The following is a 22,130-nucleotide window of genomic DNA, read 5'->3' as shown; positions in this document are numbered from 1 at the left end:
AGTCGTCAGTGAGTATAGCCTATATACAAAAAAATAGCCAAAGAAAAACAGACATCAACAAAGACCATAGGCTATACAGTACACCAAAAAAACGCAAATTTCAAAAGGTTTACTATATATATGTATACTATAAATATATACGCTTGCAACGTAATACGTACAATGACGTGAATGAATAATGACTGCGTCTGAAGCAAGACACAGCACGCCCAGCTGGAACGTGTTGGACGATGAAAGAGATGCCTAAAATCGGTGAGCTAATGAGTCGTGACTCATAGTCTATACTTCGCTCTTTTGGCTCCATTTCTCTAGTTTTTATTTTTAATTTTTAAACTATGACGACAGGTTCAAACTTAATATATTGCCAATGATGTCTATGTGTTTTCTCTGTCGTCCATTTCGCTCGTCGTTTATAAATAAGCTGTTCACATTTCATTTCAATTATATGCCCGTTAAGATTTTATTTGAGCTGATTCAACATGTCTAAAATGCAGCAAGCATTTAATTATACGACTTGTAGTGATATTGTAATAAGGCCGAATATAGAGGCAGAGTCTATATGCATATGTGTTTCCTCATTTGAACAAAATCACATTTCCAAGATTATTCTAATATACGAAGACTTTTGTTTTAATTATTGTTTGATTGTCATTTTTCAATGAATCATGGAAGTAAGAATAGATAACTATTACATACGGATATATATCGAAATTTGTTCATAGCGCTTTTAACTTAAATTGTAAAAAAAAAAAAAAAACTGTCAAAAATTTTTAGATCATAGTGCTGAATAATAAAGATCAATTTTAAGTTTTATTTCCTCCCATTTGCTATTATAAATCCTGCGATTAAAAGCAAATGGATATGAAATCATAAAAAACAATACAGACTTAGCTTGTGATGTCATACGCGAGAGCGGATGACATTGATGTATTTCCCTTAACGTCTATTTTCTAAGAATGAGACCTAATACACTCGTTTTCTACTTCTTAAAACCAACTTTTCGATTTTCGGCGTCCATTTGGTCTCATTTTCTATTCAACTTCAGCACACAATGTTTTATTATTTCGTGCGGACTTCCTCTTTTAAGATGCTTTTCGACATCATCCTCTTTATTATTTTTAATGTGCCATCTATACGAACCTACGATAAATAATCCCCTTGACTAACTTGTTTCTGAACAAGAGGTTTTTGCCCTTTTCAAAAATGCTAACAATTGCCTATGGCTGTATACACATTTATTTATTTACTCATATTTGTTTTTGTTTTTTTAATACTTTGACTTTCACGTTTCCATTTGAACGGAATACGCGGAGAAAGAATTCAAAAGCGGACAAGTCGAGTGGGGATTGCTGGATATACGACAGTATATGCTTCCGTGTATTATTCATCACTTCAATTATTGATTTCATCTGAAAGCAAAACAAAAAAAACAAAAAAACGAAACAACAATGTTGTTTATATACATTAGTGTCATGGTTATAACGTGCCACACAATGCTATAAACGTTTAAAGGTTATACATCACGAGTTTCCAAAAGTATATATACATACACATGTATAGTAGTCTATACATTCAACTACAACTACATAACGTCAGCTGATGTTTCCAAACACAAAAACGCTGACATGTATTGAAATTTTGCCAAGGAGAAACAAACGATACAGTCACAAGATTTTGTATCGTCTGTATATGGTGATGGCTGCATATGTAATAATATATAATATGATACAGACGTATAATATAATAGCCTAATACATATATATATTGACTAAATATATATACACATCATGAACTGGTGCTATATAAAAGTATTTCCCTCCTTTTTTGGCGCGGTGTCATCTGTTTCTTTTTTGGCTCCCCACCTTGCCCACAGATATTTGCATATATAATATTTTATTATTATTTTTTTTACTTCTTTTACTTTTATGTAGGGCGTCTTATCTATACATGACAATACAAGTATAGACGCCATAGAGGCGTCATGAACGAATGAAATTTCAAGCGAATTGAGGCGAGTGCGCAACGAGCTAATTGATGGTTGGGCCTATTAGAATAACGAAGGATTTATTGATTTTGCAATGTCGTCTTTAGGCTACGATTTAGATGAACATTTTTGATTCTTCATAGTGTTACGCCATGCAGGAAGCAAAAATAAAAAATAAGGAAGAATTTAAAGCCACTAAAATGCAAAAGCTCTGCATTTTTGTTTTGTTTAAATTTTTGGCGGTGAATGAAATGGGATTTAAAAAAACAAAATGAAAATTTCTAAAATAATAACGAGATATTGATTTAAGATGGCTGATCACGTTACGGCCGCACCATTCAATTTATTATGTATCAGCTGTCTTGTAGATTGACTGATGTGAATCTAATTTTTGCGCGTCGCAGTTGTTTTTTACAATTCGGTGGTCATCGGCTGCTGCGATCGTAAAATCAGCCGACGGTTTTGAAGGCCAACTTTACGAGTGGCGGCGTAACGGACGATTTCCTTTCGCAGGACTTTCAACACTTCACCATTGCAGAAACAGAACAGGAAAGCTACACACAGACCCTAAATAAATAAAAAAACAAAATCAATACACATAAATTAATAGGCCGTTCCAATAAGCCATCATATCTAATTTTGGCCTACATGCTGTACGCCCAATATGCAAACATGCACTGCAACGTATATATAGCACTATATATACTATACATATATTTTAGGCCGCATAGGCCGCATTAGAATGACAAATGAAAACCTTATCCCGGATCGATGTATAGACTATATACGATAGGCCATCAGCTTATGGCAAAGTAAATTGAATTGCGTCAGCATATGCATATATAAAGATTTGTGTCTAGCCTATATATAGTATACAAAATGGTGCTATATACTGCTTGTAGTGTTTCGACGCTGAAACGAGGCGACACGGGGGAAATGCGGCTAGACAAAAGCTGTGTACAGCCTTAAATTTACATGTGAACGTCGAATGCTTAATCGCTATTTTCACTTGCAAGTGCAGCCCAAACTGTGTGCTGGACATAGACGGGCGTGGTCATAAACAATTCAAGCACAAACCAGTCTGGAATATGGATTAGTTTCGTCGGAGAAACCTTGCTGTGTTTTCACCTGATAATTTAAGCCACTCTATCGTATATATTAGCTGAACATTATTGACCGTATTTATACGAGCAGCATCTAACAACTTAAATATTACATAATATAACTGAGGAAACTTGCGATGGTTCGACATGTATTTATAGGCCCTATTTCATCATCCTATACTAGACCCAACTCTATATGGAATATGAACGAATCTACACGACAAAAGAAGCCATAAAATAATGTGGCAGGGAGGCAGAATGAACAGCAAATTAATTTCTAAGCCATTAGTTATCGCGAGTTATCGTTAGATTATATAAGGGGCAATCGAACTCGCGTCCCATGTATAGAAACGTATATACACACACACAAAGATCTCTTTTGCACGTCCAGTCATGATCCAATTCTATATACAGCAGACATGCACGGCCACCATTAACGTTTAGCTGTTGTACGCCTACACCACGTAGACTATATAAAGAAAAACGCTAATCGTTTCGTTAACATCGATTAAGAGCGGCAGGGTAATCGGTCTCAGATAATAAACCAAGTTATGATGGGCAGACAATTAGCACTGATTGGGGTGCCCATGCACGCCAGGTATCCACTATAGGTGTATATATACTGCGTCACGCTCATTAGTTTTTAAAAAGACGAATAGAAGCCACTCGTTTTATGTGCAATTGCTTTCTGTTTAATTCAATCACTTTAATAGTCTTAAACCGTCTTATTTACTTTCGCAATTACATGCCATATGCATATTTAAGTATCTTTTTATAGACGAGCAGCCGTGACTTGGGATTGATTATTTCCGTCAATGACGGCAGACTCCAATTATATATGCGCACTGCGTTTTACATGCTTAGATGGCAGCTATATAGATTTAAAATATACCTGCATTTTGAAATATTAATCCTTGAATGGGAAGATGCATTTGACTATATAGGAGAACGCATCAGTATATATGACATGACTCACCTGGAACGAAGTGAAAATGGCCGAGACGATTTGATAGGCGATCTCTCCCGGAGCACCGGCTTCCGGCCTGAACGGCATGACCACTACAATCATTTAAAATTATATCTATATAGTATTTCTTTAAAAGAATCTTATTAGGCCTAATCAAAATTGTATGTTAATTTCATTACCGTAGTGAAGTCCGAGTAGCGGCAGCAAAATCAACGTAGCCCTGCATCAACAAATCAAATCGAAAAGAATGATTGAAATTGATTTCACATCCAAATAGTTATATAAGAGTGTATAAAAATCGTCAGACAATCAAATATATAACCCAGCAATAATATCTAATGACATTATTCCTATAGTGACGTCTAACGTCGGTTGCAGAGGCCTATATATACAGTATCCCTTTTTCAAAATATATAGCTAAACTTATGAATAATAAGCTGTAGAAGCATGGCCATAGGCACGTTGCAAAACTTTTCCGGAATGATGTATGTATAAACGCGTGGTTATAAGAGGACCGCGTCTAATAAGCCGCAACAATCCGCCCACTATTTAAGTGAACTTAATTCCTCTTATACGATTGCACAGAAGCGCGATCTCTGCGTCCCTCATCCATGAAAATATGTTCTCTCTCACATTGAAATCGTCCTTCTATCATAAAGAACTCTCTGTCTTTTGATTTATGAGTTTATGTTGATGGCTGAACGAGAGTGTAAATCCATAATAGATATAGCTACGTATATGCTGAAACATAAGACGAACAAGCAAAAGCCCCTTAAGATATAAATAAGATTCGGTTATGTAGGCTAGTAAACATTAGATGGGGGGGGGGCATATATAACGAATGCCACGTGAACATGTGTGCTTGATGACCTGCACTGGCCTCATTATTCGAGATGCATCTCGCTTTACAGCAAATTTGGCATGTTGGTCTATATAGTTTTGTTACGTCGTTTTGTATATATATACACAACGTTACGTCAGGGAAGGAAATCATCCTTTGGGCTGAGCATCTCTTTACGTTGAAATGTGTCGTTGCACATTGCAGTTCATGTAAACATCTGCGTATACATATAACTTATCATTTAATTGAATCGGGCTTTTCTAAAAAGACATTCAAATAAATGTTCCCGGTTTATTAGAAGCATCGATGGTGGACGACTTCCATAGCTGCTTCGTTTGATGGTTAATTAACACTGGCTTCACAGCCGCATAAAAAAGGGAAACGTCAGCTGTATTAACCAGGTAAAAGCGAAAGAAAAAGAAAAGGACAACGAGGTCATGTAGCAAATATCATTCCTTTTATATATAGCGGACTTGGCACAGGTATAAGTGTGTATACTTTTACGTGGCCACATCAACACCATGGTTAATGGCTTACTCATAACGACTTTAGAACTCAACACTATAGCGCAATAAATGGCCTGGAATTCTTTTTCAACACGCGGAATCCAAACCATCAACTGCCCACTTCTTTTGCTTTTGCTTCTCCATATTTGAGTAGTAGCCTATCCGCCATCTTTTTTTCTACCAATCAATCCGTATATAAGTTCGCATAAAAAAACTGTACAAGAGTCTCATATATAGAAAAATGATGTGCCGTTATCACTTCAATTCATTTCCACGTCCGGACATTTTAATTTTAACTGCGATAAATATACATTTTGATATTATACTTGCTAATTTCTTTGCCTATTTTTCTTTTAATTATCCTTCCATTCACTTACAGAAAGAACAAAAGAAATCAAAGCAAATAAACGTGGTGACATAATCTTGATTCGCAGCAGCATATTGACTGATGTAATATATATATAGGAAGTTATAGATGTTCCACAGCGGAAGGGGACTAATAAATAGAGCTAAGATGAACCGATAGAAAAAAGAAAATAATAAAGACTTATATACATAGTAAAGCCAGAAAAAAAAATGGGGGACCTCTGATGAACTATATTTTATGTATGAATCTTGCTCTTCTGATTGAAAGAACATGCTGGAGGCCTCATCCGTCTATATAATATACTATACATAAGGGTTATGTCTTATGTCTCCCGATGTGGTCCGATTCTTTCCCTCATATATTGCATTTGCGTTAGTGTTTAGCTGTTTACAGGGAACACATCTTTGAAGTTAAAATATCCAAAAATGGAGAAACCATAGAGAACAATAGTCCGAATGCTGACGCATAGATTGACAATGGCCGAGGCTGCTGTATATACACGCCACTGCAATCTCTGACGCGCGTGTATTCCATACATATACTGTACATATACAACTTCTATTATCCCATAGTATAATATATACGTATATATATTCATCTTGTTTGGCTGGATGGCTTTCTGCCGCCAAGTTGAACGGCAGCCGTTTGTTTCCCTACTGATTACGGAGATGATTCCAAACAAAACTATATGGATGCATCACCGACAGCACCAACGACTATATTGCGGTCTGTGTTGATTGTTCTATGAAGACAGCTGTCCCACTGTGCTATATTATATACGATTATTAATCAGCTGTGCGAACATTGTGCGACGTTGCTGAAAATGCAGACGAAATAGTAGTGAAAAAGCAACAACTGGCCTCTCTGATTTTCATGTTGCTGGACATCAGCCACGTCTGGCGAGAAACATGATGTCCATTCACGCCGCCATATCGAAAGCAAAACGTTGTGCAAATTCGAGACGCAACCAGATGTCTGACGCTTACAAATTCACGACCCATCCGTTTGCTTCTGTTTGGCATTTTTATTTGTTCAAGTCACTCGCTATATGCAAGAATGTAATACGCACATGTAAATGTCAAGCGCTTTCGACGCACCCGAATTTTCTATGTTATCTCAGCGACGAATCAAATGCTGATGCAACGCTGCTATTAGACTTGCACGAAACCGGCGTCGCTGTCAACGACTTTAGCCTTGCACAAACAGTCAACGGAGAGATTGAAATGTAAATATACGAAATTGGAATCACGTAACACACAGCCAATATACGGAGAATCACCACTCGTATGCTAAACAGCATCTATTTTCTCCCTTTTTGTGTGTGTGTGTGTGTGCTGGCGATAGCAAAACAACAACGTCAGACAAAGTGAGAAGACTGGCGACACGGTTTCAAAGAAAGCAAAGGTGGCAGTTACATAAGTTTTGTGCCTTTTCCCATATTATTTCTATAGCCAGACAGTAGAAACAAGTTTTTTTGGTTTTTTCAGACGAAAGAAAACACAATAGGGCTAATATAAAAAGAGAGATACCCTCCAGTACTCCACGTATATATACGTAGACTATACGTTACGGCAACATAAAAATATATTAGGAGGGGTGGAAATGCCTAACAAGAGAGACATATATAGGTAGAAACTTTGTTTGCTTATACAAAGATGATATGCAAATCTAGTTAAATTTCGGATAGCGTGAGCGTTGTGTCGTCTGAAAACTTATAACTAGAATCGTGAGGGTATAAAGTTTCTCTTAATATCGTGCATATATACTTTCATATGATTTTCGAACGGAAAAATATAGAAGAGTTAAACATATAGAAAAAGTTAAACCTGTTTGATGAAGCGAACTTTACATACGGACAGCGAGATCCAATCCAAATTTTCAGTCTGATAATCACGTATATAATCTTTCGAAGCCTTTATACACAATGTGGTCGTAATTCTAGATCTATAAAATCGATTTGGTCTCTATAAATTTTATATTTTCATTTTCTGTCATAAAATTCCCTTAAAAAAAAAAAAAAAAAAAGAGGGGGGTGGCCTGGTTTAAGCCTCATCCCATCATTTCCGCCCATTTCACCAAAACCGTCAAAATCGGTCGAGCTATATATACAAATGAAGTCTGCTGACGTTAGAAATGCACGAAATTCTATAAGAGAAACTGCGGAAGAAAAAAAAAAATAAATTTATACAAACATAAAAGTTGAGTAGATGTTTCTATTTCCTTATAGATAGTGATCTGAAGCAGCTCTTTTCAAACTTTTTTTTTCACGGACCTACGCAATTCCTATTCGTTGGGAAATCTCTTAATTGGTCAAAAACTTTGGGAAAGGGACGGAATTTTAAAAGGGAAATCTCCAACTTATCTGTTCTCATTGGCAAGTTGAACAAGTTCCAACACGCTAAGCTTCCTGTCTCTATTCGTATGCATACCCAAAGTTGGCGTATATTAACGGCCCACGTCTCTATATACATCAGTTTGAAGCGATACCTTCAAAACATGGACGTCGTCATGGCACAAGAAATGTGCGATTAAACATACGTCGTTTCTTTGCATTTCTTCCACATTCACACTTGATTGCAAAAAAAAAAATATATAAATAAAAACGATTGTGTAAATGCTGACGAATGTGCGCCGGAGGGTTGAAATCGCTTCAGCCCTTTTGGCTCTATTTCGAAATCAAATGAAAAAAAAATCCTTGCCAGAATTTATGACTTTGGCTTATCTATTATGGCGACAAAATGAGAAACGACGATACACGCACGATGATTGATTATCGAACGTGCCGAAGCATGAAATTAAAAGCCACATTTGGATTGTCACGCGGAATGTCGTTCGTGGTGTTTGCGCTCGTTTGGAATTGAAGGCGCGGCTCAAAACCTCATAAAAATCGGCTCTTTTTTTCTATCAATCCACGCAAAATGTGACGCCTCGTTGATTAAACAGCATTTTCTTTTTTAATCCCTTCCAACCAACGGTGGTAAATTAAAAATGAAAAATCAAATCAAATGATTTTTACCTGACGGCTTTGCGAAGACCGTTGAGGGAAGTGCTGGTGCGATGAGATGACGTACCGCCTCCCGACGAATTGGAAAGCGCTGGAACATGGCCGTTGGTTCGTCCATCAGCTTCGTCTGGCCTTTGGCCGTCCGCGAGCATCTCTGCTCTGTGAGCTTCGCTGGAACGGTGTCCTTGAGGCGCCGCGTTGTAACTGGTCGTGTTGGGTGCCTTTAGTTTGGTGACCAGGACACGTACGATGTTGACAAGGAAGAAGGCGTTTGTCAGCATAGACAAACAGACGGGACCGGACAGGATCCACGTCGACCGACTTTCTTCCATCCAGCAACTGCAAAATAAAAATATTCAAAGAAATTTATCACTTTTGAATGTTTCCTTCATTTAAGTGGATGAAAACAAAAAAATGGGCCAGATGGCGCACGTGACACTTCAATTATATATTGAAACGATGTCAAAGTAAGAAACGAAGAGAGATGATGGGACAAGAGAACGATAACGAGGTGATCTTCAGTATCGGTGGATTGATTTTGATTTCGCCTCATGTTTCCTATCACATTATATTATATGCGCTCCCAAATGGATTCTACATCGCAAATGGATACGATATTTAAAAAATATATATCAAAAGCAAACTCGGCGAAATTTCAAGTGTCACGATCCTCGCTGATATAACCTCAAAAAGATACGAGAATGTAAGTCTAAGATCTTAAGTTTGTAGATGACTCTTCATTTTTTTTTTTACCTTTATACAACACAATAAAGAAATCGACGTGACGGGGGGTTCCGACACGTTTCATGTTTTAGCAACGCAAAAATGCAATCGATAAGCCACAATCGTAACAAACATCTTGATGCCCTTGTCTCTCGTGTACCTTTGTTATTTGCATGTCCCCGTTTCTTGTTTTTCTCATTCCATTTATACTGTATAGCCTACCACCCCCCGAAAAATTCGTTTGACCAATAAGAGAGAGCTTTTCAGACATCAGCTGTGCGCAATAGGAAAGCCAACAAATTTTTAGACGTCATATCTATATATCGTCCACGAATAGTTATGGCATAGCGAGGCATTTGACATCACCGTGTCTAAAAAAAAACCCTGGGCTATTCGCCGAATTGGACTGGGGCTCAGAGACTTTGCTCCAACGACCATTCTATATATCATCACTCATTGACTATCCCATCAGGGCGCCACGATGTCGTGCGTCTTTCAAAAGAAAAATTACGGAATGCAATCGTATTTATATATAATCAATGAAATAGATCCGTGGGCTATATAACCAACAAGTATATATTCCACTTACGTTAAGAGCCAACAAGCTTCTGTACATAGCATCACGTGAACACTATTGTCCAATGACAAAGATGAGGAGTGGTTACATACCGACGCGATACTTGAGAATATTCTCATAGAAAACAAGAGCAAAGGAACAGATGTGTCAATGAGATTTGTTAGGAAGGTCGTGTATAAACTTACTGGTTGGTTTCTTCGGGAATGGAGGCCCTGACGCCGGCGTAAGTTGCTGTGACGGCGGCAGGTAACGCCCAGCCGATCAAATGGAACCATTTCATTATCGAGTTCTCGGAAAGGAAGGCCACCACGAGCACCGTGTGCAGGTAGAGTCCTTCGCAGAACATCCAAAAGTAATTGGACACTAGAAAGTAGTGAAGAAGGACGTGAAGGATCTTGCAGCCGATCTGACACCCAGCCCGAAAAAAAAAAAAACAAAAACAAATAAATGTCGATTGAGTAAAAGGTCGATTGAACATTGTCTCTGATGTATAAATTCTTCGAAAAATGTCAAGAAAAATTTCATCGGATCAAATGCAATCCATCAAATCAGTTGGACACGGTTGACAAATTTTTACCAGACACAGAATTTCTGGCATTTATTCCTCGATCTATTTTTAAAACTTGCGTAAAGAATGTACTTTAGTCTTCATTTTCTTTGAATATCTCTTTCTCGCCTGGCAATATCAACAACACAAAAGTTTCTATAGTTATATTGCTCATTGTTGCTATATAGCGTTTTATCTCATCGTTGCTTCTCGTTATATCGCAGCACATGGAAAGGGGTACAATTGGTGACATGATTATTGATCTTGCCTTTGCGGGGCTGTTCACAATTGGCAGTGCGCTTCCCTGATTTGACGGAGCATCGCACAGACTTGACAAGCTATAGAAATGCTGGTCTATACAATAGTATACAGAAGTTTACACAGCACAAATGGCGGCGGAAAAAGGTCGTAGAATTCTACCGAATGTGCTGCCATAAACGACCGAATTATTGTCGCCGGGAAAGGAAAAAAGACCAACGACAAAAAGGAAAAGAACAATCAGTTGCACAACTATACACACGATCAGTCAAAATGATCAGAACTTGACTGCGGAGAAACAAAATAAATATATATATATACGCCAGACAATGGATGAAGGATATAACTGACTCGATACATCACCACATGTTCTGACTTTCAAAGAAGAGATGGGGGGTCTTTCGTTTCAAAGATTTTTTCTTTGCATAATCTACTCGCTTTTGTTTTTCTTTTTTTTTTTAACTTTCTCTCTATTTGCTTTGTGCGTAGTTTGTTTTCCTTTATTCTACATTATAAAGTTGACGTGTCTTTGGGTTCCCGTTCGCTCCCTGTCCTCAGTCTGCGCTCCAAAATCATCGATCATCACTCCTCTTTTAAGCAAGAAACCCACAAAATGATGCAGACGATAGTTCCTAGCCCTAAAAGACCACCGAAATTCTGTCGGAACGTCCCCCCCCTCCCCACCAAAAAAAGACAATAGCGGCCACGGTTATACACTGACGGTAAAAGAAAGAAAAGAATTCAATTAAATATAAATAGGGAATACCGACAAACGCGATGGAGACCCGACATTTAAAATGAAAGACAGAAATCGGTGCTATTGGTTGGCTGATATAACATTTTGTATGGTCCCTATATGTGAATATGGACATGTTCTATATAGGCTCGTGGGATTAATGTTTGCATATTGGATGCATATATATAGACACGACATACCGACAGACGACGAGCAAATTAAAATATAGAGGCGCATTCATCGCGGTCCCCATCCGCCTCTCTTTTCATTTCGACTCGATTGATTCGCCACATATTAAAGTAGCTAAATCAAACAGATTTATACCCATACGCAGCCTAAAATAAATATATATGTATATACATTTTTGTGTGTGTGTGTCTCTTTTGATCGATTTTTAGCGAATGAAATGCAATTTTTTTCTCGCGTCTCTGGGATCGGCGATGTTAAAGTCTATAGGCAATTTCAATGAGAATTGGTTGGTGTGTATAGCCTATATTACCGTATAGCCTACATATACAGTTGTTTACATACCCGATTATCGAGGAGCACTTCCGGCTGATCGGCCACGCCCTTGTACCACAGCAGCCACATGGCGTTGTTGATGATGAACGAAGCGAACAGGTTGCGATGGATGTAGATGCGTGTACACTTCAAACTCTGCCTGAAAATATAGGCAGACGTTGGCCCGGTGATTTTGCATAAACAGGAAATCATTTCGAAGAACAAACAAACGAACATTTATTTAAAAGAATAAGATAATAGACTATAAGAGACGTTTAATGTACCGCAAAACGGCGCTGGGTTGTATAAAGGGTGTCTGTTTTTTATAAAGTCATATATATAGACATTTAATGATGGCACTTACCGAAAACCGATCAGAATGGCAAGCGAAACGACGAGAGCAATCAGCGAAACGGAATAACCGGCGATGTAGACGTTAACGATAGCTTGCCTCATCTGCAACGAAAAGAAAATACCCACTCTTTATATTATATATATAGACTTGAGGTATTTATTCCTTATTCTCTCTTTTGTTCGATATAGTAGACTATATGGTGCTGAGCATTAGGCTATACATACGATCTCTTTGCTGCAAAGTCATTAACACAGCGAGGCAAATAGACAAATATTTCGCACTCGATCTGTTCTACATCCATCATTGCGTCACTCACCACCGAACTTGAGCCATTTTTTTTTATTGTTTTTTTCCGTTGATTTTGCTGATCTCTTTCGCGGATGTTGTGCTATTCTTTCACATCCCTTGCGGCAACCAATTGAGCGTGATACATCTTTCACGCTTTATACTAAGGCTATACACTTTATCCTCTATCTCTTTAATAGAAAACTGCGAAACTTTTTGTTGGCCATAAATACAAATCACGCGATGATTTATTTGTGTCTTATTTTCTTTTCTTTATTGTTTTGGCCAGCATTTTTGATTACATCTTCCTCCAACCCCGAATAGTGCGATGATGAACATTGTGTTATGGGCTATATAAAAGGAAATGTTGGCTATTATAAATCGATATGGTGAATTAGATCATCCCAAAAGGTGTCCACTGGACGAGAAAAAGACATTGGCAACAGGCCCACGGATGTCTCGGAAAAGTTGGGTCAAGTCTCGTGCTAAGCGCAGATTTCGGACGAACGCATCCCCATCCATTATAAATATAGACTTTCCCCCCTTATCAGTGAATGACGAACGACTGAGTGGTAACACGATCGATGATCCAACCGTGCACATTATCTTGACACCCAGCCCTGTCATGAATTCTTTAGGCACACATAACAAAAAAAGAAAAATAATAATAATAAGAGAGAAGTTCTGACGAGTACAGACTTTGTCTACGGCTGCCTTCAAGAGGTTTGTCTATCATAATTACAGACCTCACAAAACACAGCCTGGACTATCGCATTCAGACAGAATAAATATAGAGAATTGCGCTCAAATTTATTGTTGGCTTTGATTTGATAGGAATGCAACTGCGCAAAAGAAGTCGATTGCAAAGAAAAAAACGTTAAATTTTCCGAAAATAAAATGAATAGAAATGAATAAACAGAGATCATAGTACAATCTTCACCTATATATAGAATCTTCTCCAAAATAATGTTTATTCTATAGCGTACCTCTAGATCTTCGACGTCGACGCAAGTTGTGTAATTCGACCAAATTAGGTTGGATTGCGGATGCCGAAACCAGGTGCCCTCCTCCGTGCACACTTTGTGCGCCATTCCTGTTTGTATATTAAGCGTTCATTAATCACTCTCCGCGTGTTCGGCACTCATCACTTCCGAAGACTTAGCTATGAAAACAGGTACCCAAAATGATTAGACTATTACTCGCCAATATCCCGCGTTACAGTTCAAAGATCCCATAGTCATTTCAGGACACAGCGATCGAGTATAGAGTTTCGTATAACGTCAATGCAAAAACGGACCCCGTAATTCAACCATTTAGAAATTTTAATGGCTTTCCATCAGCATTCATAATTCCGAGAGATGAATACCGATGGCAAACTGCAAGCTCCTCATCTCCTCTTACTCCAACCCCCCTTCCCCCTCCAACCTTGTTATATCCATAGTTTCTGTCACCCCATCACTCGACGTTATTCCGCTGTGTCACTCAAGATTCACGGATCGGAAATAGACAATTTGTAGCCTCATAATGTAATATATACTCTGTGGATCGAAGCCGGTGATGAAATATGGGCACGGCGCTACTGAAATCCGGCCAGCGGGAGTAGCGTTCCAGCAAGACCATCCATCGAACGTAGGCGGACAATAAAGCTCTGCAAAATCAATTTAAAAAAATATATATCCTACTTAGCCTATACATATAATTATTCATACAAACGAAAATGAATTTTCTAGCGCCACAGCTATACTGGAGAACAGCACAGAAGATGTCCACTAATTGGAACTCACCTTCAGAAGACTCGTTGTAATTGGCCATGAGTCGTTCGCAATCTTCACGAATCTTCCACATCATGTCGGGCACCATGCCCGTGCTGTAAACCGAATTCTCTTCCTCCTCCGTGTGGTTGTGCGTGTGGTGAATGATGTCGGCATTCATCACATTGCTTGATGAATCTGAAATTTCCATCAAGATCAGCGTCAGCCCACCTTGTTAGCGGCGTGCAGGGCGGCGTGTCGGCTATTTCGGTCTGCTAGTCCGCCCTCCAGGGTTTTTTCCCTCCGTCCTAATTTATGCACCATTTTTTTTTTCATAGTTGAATGTTTTCTCAGCGTTCATCGTTAATAATAATTTTTCAAAAATGAGAAGACATGCGCACGGCTATACAGGATTATTATTATATTATTTTTTTTAAGTTCGACAGGCTCGCAAATTAGGAACTAAAACAGCCGGTGGCGCTTCCGGTCGTTAGCGCCGTCCACGCCACCTAGTTTTTATATCGATATAAAGAACAGAATATATACAACACACAGGTGTGGTCCAAATCGAATCTCATCGATTTCTTAAATGCGTAGCTGGTTTTTATAGCTGTCAACCAAAACGCAAACGACATTCGCCAATACATTTATAGAATTTGAATCTATTTCGATTTTGTTCAACGCCGACAAATGTTTTTGCTATATTTAAAAATAAATACATTAGTCTATGTAATATAAAATCGTGATCCTTATATAAAAGTGAATCGGACTACCATTGCCCGAGGAACAGGACATGCAAAACAAACAAAAAATCGATTTTTAAAGGGGAAAAAAGGGAGGAAAAACTGTCATCATCGTCGAGCATTTCAGTTGGCGTGCAACATAACGAGACGCCAAATGGCTCTGTCATGGCGACCTGTAACGATCTTTATGATGCCTACCGATGCCCTTTTACGGCAGGTGTCTTATAAAGTCTTCGCCTATGGACACGGGCCTACACGATTGCCGCCAACCGTTCGCTTCTCGATCATAAACGAAAAGGATCGAAACGCTATTATATACATTTGCCTCCAGCCTGCGCTATATAGTTTTGGAATGGTGCCAATGCTTAGGCTACACAGCCATCCGCTATAACATCTAATATTCAACAATATCAAAGAGGGTGGGAATAAGAAAAACAAAATAAATGAACAGCATTTCGTATATATACAGGCTATATAGATGCTCTTTTTCACGCTTGGTTGCCTGCGTGCGTGATATGGCCGTTTCGTCTATAGTTGTCTTTTGTTTTGTTCGCCCCCTCTTACTTGGCCGGGACAACAATGAGAATAGACGCACTCGCTCTATAGTTGGCTATCATATTCCACACATATCCGCATCGTCCGTCTCTTAGTGGACACGGGTCGATGGCGAGTTGTCTTCTCCTTTCACGGACTCGACTGATATCGAATTGAGAGCTGATGGAAAGTATTATGAAGCACTTTGATACGAAGAAGCATCAGTATATACAGTGAGAGATGCACATCACAAGAAATACATTCTTCTCGAGGAGAGCAAAGAGCGTAAAAGAAAAGCCTGATAACATAAGAGGATGACCGAAAAGAGAGAAGAAAGAGGAAATTATATATACAGGCCATCATATGCTGCTGTCGATATCGAATAGAGACGCAGCATAAATGGCTAGTTCGAATAGAACATGAAGAAAAGTCGAACCGGCTCGTGAATATATTCACTTCAACACAAAAAGCCAAAGTGGAAAATGTAGTCTGTTATACAGAGTGGATTACGTTATTGGCTTGGTATATATACAGTGCGCAATTTTTTTTTTTATTATTTCTTGTTAGTATATATAAAAACGAAAACGAATATATATACGTTCGTTTATAGCTGCATTCGTTTCTTTTCTATTTTTTGAACAGTGCGAACTTTCAAATACTTTTTTTTAAGCCCAGGTATGTCGATATCTTAACGTATTTGCGTGATTGATTGATTTGGCTTATATTATCGAGAGATTTGCATATCGAATGAAGTTTCTTGGCGATGGACCAAAAAAACAAGTGACATGCTTTTTTTTTTATTTGTTATTTCTATTATGTATATAGTTGTTTTTGTATCCTACAATAAAAGCTATAGGCTTTTTTTTTCATTCCATCTAACACCTACGACTAACCAAACGTCGTATAAATAGAAATAAAATAGCGATCGATAGGTAAGATATGCAACAAAAATTTTAAAAGAAAATGGAAATAGTGAATGAACAACAAAGAAAAGTATTAAAAGAAGCAAGTTGTATAGGAGGACTATAGTGTGCGAATAATGATGGTTAACGAGTATTGTTATTTCTTCGACCTCTTGTTTCGTTCGCAGGTCTTTTCTACGTGTAAGCTTCCCTTGAAAGCCTATTTTTAAATTCTTTTTTTGGCTTCTCTATCGTGTTTTTTTTTTTTTTGCCTACGAATCGTATAGGCCATGTATAAATGCGTCTCTTGATTGCTGTCTTTTCTCAGAATATCTCACGGTCCTTTATTCCTTCGAAGTGGAAACAAAAATACAGCGCGTACAGTACTACAGTCTTGGCTTTTTCTCGTCTTGATTCGTGATGAAAATCAATCACGATTGCCAATCTGCTGCCTATATTGCATCAATAGCGCAACGAAAAGAACCTTGAGGCATTAGATTCAATTCGCTCTTGTGGATGGCTCCTATTTCACGGAATGTTTTTCTTGGAAAACGATCGTAGAATTTATTTTCTTATGTCAACCGAAGAGAAAGTAAACACACAGTCACCGATTGAGAACTGAATGAACTACGTGAGGCAGTTGCTTAAAGTTATGAACAACAACAATCGTGGTAATGCGGACATCATCCGCTAAAAATACGGAGAATGCCATATATGATCGGGTTAATTAGTCTGCTGAAGCTGTCCCACTTCTACATTTTTTATTTCGTTGACGATGTATAGGCTATCCGTGATTGCATATTTGTTGTATACGGCAAATATATAATACAAGCTGCACAAAGCCACAGATTTCTCGTTTTGAGAAATCTGAAGAAAAATAAAAAAGGTGTGAGCATTTGTGGAAAACCCAATGGCTCTTGCCAAAAGCGTTGGATATTTTGTTGTTGCCTGATGATGACACGGCCCAACGCTAAAGGCAGAATTCAGTTAGAAATCTTAATATATTTCTTCCTCGTATATGTTCCCAGCTTTTGAATTCTTTAACCTTATTTAATTTCTTCCTTTTTTCACATTCGTGTTATTGTTTGTTTCTTTTCGGTTTGTTTTCCCAACCGCTTGTTGTGTTTCCCTATTATCTCCAATTTTCTGAGTTTTTTTTTTCTTCAATGTTTTACTGAACTTTGGAATCTTATCAGCAGCTTTAATCAACTTCGCTTTTACTCAATCTGGCGGTGGAAAAAAAGGGGAATTCAGGCCTCTAAATCTCTAATCCGTGGCGTTGCATTTTAGCAAGCTGTATATACTGATAATACGGCAAGTCACGCTTTAAACAAAACAAAAAAACATAGCAACGGTTAAAGATCGTATTTCATCCATTAGTAGACCTATTTAATGCTATTGGCTTGTAACATAACAAATCTAGGCGCGGGATAGAAATGAATTATTTATATAGCAGAAGGCCATTTTGCCTCATTCCGCTCAGGCGCAACCATTGATTTGCCCCGAAATAATGATTTCCCATCTGCCTAATTGTAAGCTATGTGTTGTATGTACACAAATTTTGCGTCACGGTTTGTAAAATAAGTAGTAGAAAAGGTTTAGTCCATAAAACTGAATAGGAAAAACTTGTACATGCTGGAACACGCCCGTATTTGGGACAAGTTTTAGCGTGGCAACGGCGGGGAAAGCCATTCTTTTGATTGCCCAGTGAATCACAGTCTAATCGAAACATTGGGCACAAACAATGCAAGTTAAGCTATAAAAAAAAAGAGAAGACGTAAAAGACTATTGCTAGTGTTGCTCATTATGGACTACGCGCTTACGACAGAAGCGTATATAGTACCGAAACAAAAATAAAAGAAGAAGAGGAGATATGTTGGCAAAGATCCAACTAACAACAAGAAGAGCACAGCACAAGAATAACAAAATTAAAGAGTAAACGACAAAGACGAGAAGCAGCCCACTGATTGAATTACTTAATTTTTTTTTTGTTTTTTTTTTGTTTTGGGGGGGGGGGCTGCATCAGGATATAGAGCTTTATCAGTCATATGTTCTATATTTTTGGGTTATAAGGTCACACGTATATATACGACCGATCGCCAATAAGCTTCGTGACGAGAACATGACGTTAATAAGCATCTAAAAACAATTGCTTGTGTTGTAACACAGCATTATATTCAAATCCAGGGAGGTTCTTTTCTTTGTTTTCTTTATCATTCTTCATTAATGGAGCATTAGCCATCATTTGTGAAGGCTATATACCATAATAAATGAATTTGACGAAGAAAACGCAAACTATAATTGAAACAGGGGGGAAAAAACAAAAAGCAAAACAAATAATTGATTACCATAAAAAAAGAATCACGTGTAATGTCATAGCTAGGAAAAATCAGTTTCAAAGGGTAGGCGAGAATTTACGCGCGCCGCGCGGTACTCGTCGCGCGTGCCGCCACTCACTAATCTGACGCACTCCACTCCCACCGGGAGGAGGATTTAACATTTGCATATTTGCCCTATTCCTCTCTTTCTTATATTCTTATTCACTTTTCCTGTCCTTACCTTTTTTTTTCATCTTATCCAACAACCCAACCTTTTCTCCGTAAATGGGCTAATATCAAGACAGAAAGAAAAAAAAAAAAAAAACCAAAAACAAATTGCATCACTTCCATATACCATATGCCAATAGGAAAGCCACGAAGTGAGGCACCCGGAAAGAAAAAAACAGGCAATCAATCAGCCATACCCGAGCGCCGAATTCAAACGTCAACTTTGGCAATGTTTTCTCGGAAAGTTGATGCGGGATGAGTGATAATGACGAAAACGGGGCTTGTGATCTTTATATATAGGCTTCTTCAAATCCCACCCTCGGCGTCTTTAGTTGATTGCCACTTTTCAAACTCGGTGAACTGCTGCCAGGGCATCATTCTTCTCGTTCGCCCCATTTTAGGCAAAAACTGGCCGAACAAGGCGGAGAGTTGCTTTAACCTCCATAACTCATGATCTTATAACATGTAAGCCCCGTTTCTTATATAAGATTTATAGCTGCACTATACCCAACAAGTATGTAATCAAAACGCACATAGACTATCATCTGAACATTTCTTTCGAATGTCGACTTTTTCTGATTGAAAGATTGCGATTAGATACCGTCCTGATAATGAAGAACACCATCGTCAGGAAAATCATTAATTTCTGCGCTAAAATATTGATTTATTCAACGCGTTTCGATCGAAACGTTTTCTATAGCTCAACGAATAACACTGGAACGGTAAAAATTTATCTTTAAAGTTGTGTATAGATTACAGGAATGGAGCAACCCAGGGCCGATGGGTTGGTCGAAACGGCTTCTACTTTAACTTTACTACGTGAGCTAATTCTTTCACCTAGAAGGTATACTTTATTCTTTCATAGTTCGTCATTCAAATGCAAAACTTCAAGAGGATCGGTCTCTCCTTAGCTCTAACCATCGCTTTAACGAGGCACGGAGTCGCATTTTAAAGCATTCGGACAAAACCAGATAAAAACGGAAGCTTTATCGTTCAATAAATAAGCCCGCAAAAAAAGTTATGTTACTTTCACTTTAACTGGTTAGCCGTGCATCATCAATAATATTTGAAACGGGGATTAAGAACGCATCAACATCGTCTTTTGCATTTCAAAGTATAAGGCAGCAGATAAAGAAATAAAATCCGTCTAGAGGTTTTTGATCTTACCGTGTGTAGACTAATATATGTATGATTTCCTTGAGCTTCTCTTTTCAAAACTGGATGTCCAATTCACGTTAATGGAGTTGAAAACTGAAATGATTAGCAGGGCGACAGCTGAGACTCTGGGCACAAACACTGTGTAAGACCAGCCACAAATTTCTAAAAATATTCAACCGAAAATAATGCGAACCGGCCACTTTTCTCGTAACAATTTCAGTCCTGCCAATTCCTTCTTCTTATTTCTTGTGCCAAACAAGATAACTAATCATTTCCCAATCAAGCAGTGCTCGGGAAAAGGAGGGCCGCACGCGCGCGCGCGCAATGTATTATACTAGGAGAGAGATGTGCGCAACACGATCTTCGTTCGGGACCCGAATGAGACTGCGGACGAGTATCGTTGCGACCAGTGTTCATATATGCTTGCACGTAGCCTATGTGTGTGTATATGTCTATGCATACTACCCACTGTTGTTGTGTTCCCTTTGCTGTTCTCAGCAAAAACAAGGTATATACTACTCGTATGGTTTAGGTATATAGCACCGTTGCGTCAAAAAGGGCTGCATAGCGAAAGTGGAATTTTTCGCTGGACTCCGACCTGTCAGCTGTTGGCAATGAAGTAAAGCGATGGTCGAAGAACATAGGGGAACAAAAAAATGGGTTGGTCCTGGCGATGTGAAAGAAACAGGCGGCCGACTCCGTCAAGATGACCCAGGGTAAAGAGACGTTGGCGGTATATCTTTATATACGTGCTCTCCATATAGCTTTTGCAGATCAAGACGGCCGCCAAGTGCTTTCACTCCAGATACACCCACGGGACTTGTTCACGTCGTTCACGATCCCCACTGCGCCCTCAAACTGTTGTATACAGTCAAATGAAATGACTGTATTTTGTGATACGCGCGCTCTGCTATTTATATTTCAAGATTCTTGATGTCTTCTTCTTTTATGATCGTCAATGTACGCTAAAGTACCTATGACGCACTTGAATGCTTAAATCACAAAGAGATTCAAATGAAATAGAGCCAACATGTAATACGCAACGTTAAGTGATAGAAAGAGATGACCGAAAATAGAATTTTCTTGTCCAAGAGTCAAAGTTCAGTGGTATAGTCGTGTGAGCGAAGCACAAAGGTGCACCTTGAAATCTAAGAGCGTGTCACTATGCAGAGAATTGTGCACCACCATACTTGTGGTTCTCCCATTATTCTTGTTTTGTTTTTCTTTTTATTTCCTCTTTTTTTTTTCTACTCGTTTTGAAGACTTTCCCTCTCCCGTTCTTCCTTTCTCGGTTCGTGCTGCTCAATTCCTCGACGCCATTTGGGGGAGGCCAAAACTCTGACGAGATGTTGCGTGGTGCCAGCCGCGTGCTTGATGATGGCGCAGTAATGAGGGGAGAAACATGTCCTAAATCTGCCGTGCCCGCCGGTGACCAATAAAGTTTTGCACACACAGAGAACAGAAGCGCATCCATAGACACACGCACATGCAACAAAAGCCAGAAGCAAACCCATCATTATCAAAGGCAGCAGCAGCATTCAAAATTGCACGATTTCCCCGCCCGTCGTCGTTGTCTATTTTTCCCTCTTTGCCTCTCTATGTTTCCTATGTGCTAAAGACAGTCTTCATTATATGCCTATTATAATAAGTCCTCGTTGGAGCGAAGATATTGCTTCATATTAATTCTAGTTTTATTAGAAAAAAATTTATATAGTATGTAGACTACATATATGCAGACAGTT

General features: G+C 38.6%; 1 protein-coding gene across 1 annotated transcript; it reads right to left on the bottom strand.

The window, feature by feature from the left end:
- Positions 1-1,340: 1,340 nt before the first annotated feature.
- On the bottom strand, positions 1,341-20,792 carry LOC116918138 (calcitonin gene-related peptide type 1 receptor). The gene is made up of 11 exons (XM_032923755.2): positions 20,398-20,792; positions 14,539-14,813; positions 14,292-14,402; positions 13,741-13,847; positions 12,479-12,570; positions 12,145-12,274; positions 10,258-10,478; positions 8,785-9,111; positions 4,234-4,274; positions 4,064-4,146; positions 1,341-2,551 (listed from the first exon to the last, which is right to left on the bottom strand). Exons 2-11 carry the CDS (start codon positions 14,714-14,716, stop codon positions 2,396-2,398), a joined length of 1,446 nt encoding a protein of 481 aa, XP_032779646.2. The 5' UTR covers positions 14,717-14,813; positions 20,398-20,792; the 3' UTR covers positions 1,341-2,395.
- Between the last annotated feature and the right edge of the window lie 1,338 nt (positions 20,793-22,130).

The sequence above is a fragment of the Daphnia magna genome, linkage group LG3, assembly GCF_020631705.1.
Source record: "Daphnia magna isolate NIES linkage group LG3, ASM2063170v1.1, whole genome shotgun sequence".
NCBI lineage: Eukaryota > Metazoa > Arthropoda > Branchiopoda > Diplostraca > Daphniidae > Daphnia > Daphnia magna.
This window is presented reverse-complemented; position numbering and strand designations above follow the sequence as displayed.

Coding starts and splice junctions, on each gene's coding strand:
- LOC116918138 (XM_032923755.2), bottom strand. CDS start 14,716: ATGGAAATTTCAGATTCATCAAGCAATGTGATGAATGCCGACATCATT. Junction 4,275..8,784: donor GGTCTTCGCAAAGCCGTCAG/GTAAAAATCATT, acceptor TTGTTGATGCAG/GGCTACGTTGATTTTGCTGC. Junction 4,147..4,233: donor GCTACTCGGACTTCACTACG/GTAATGAAATTA, acceptor AAATGATTGTAG/TGGTCATGCCGTTCAGGCCG.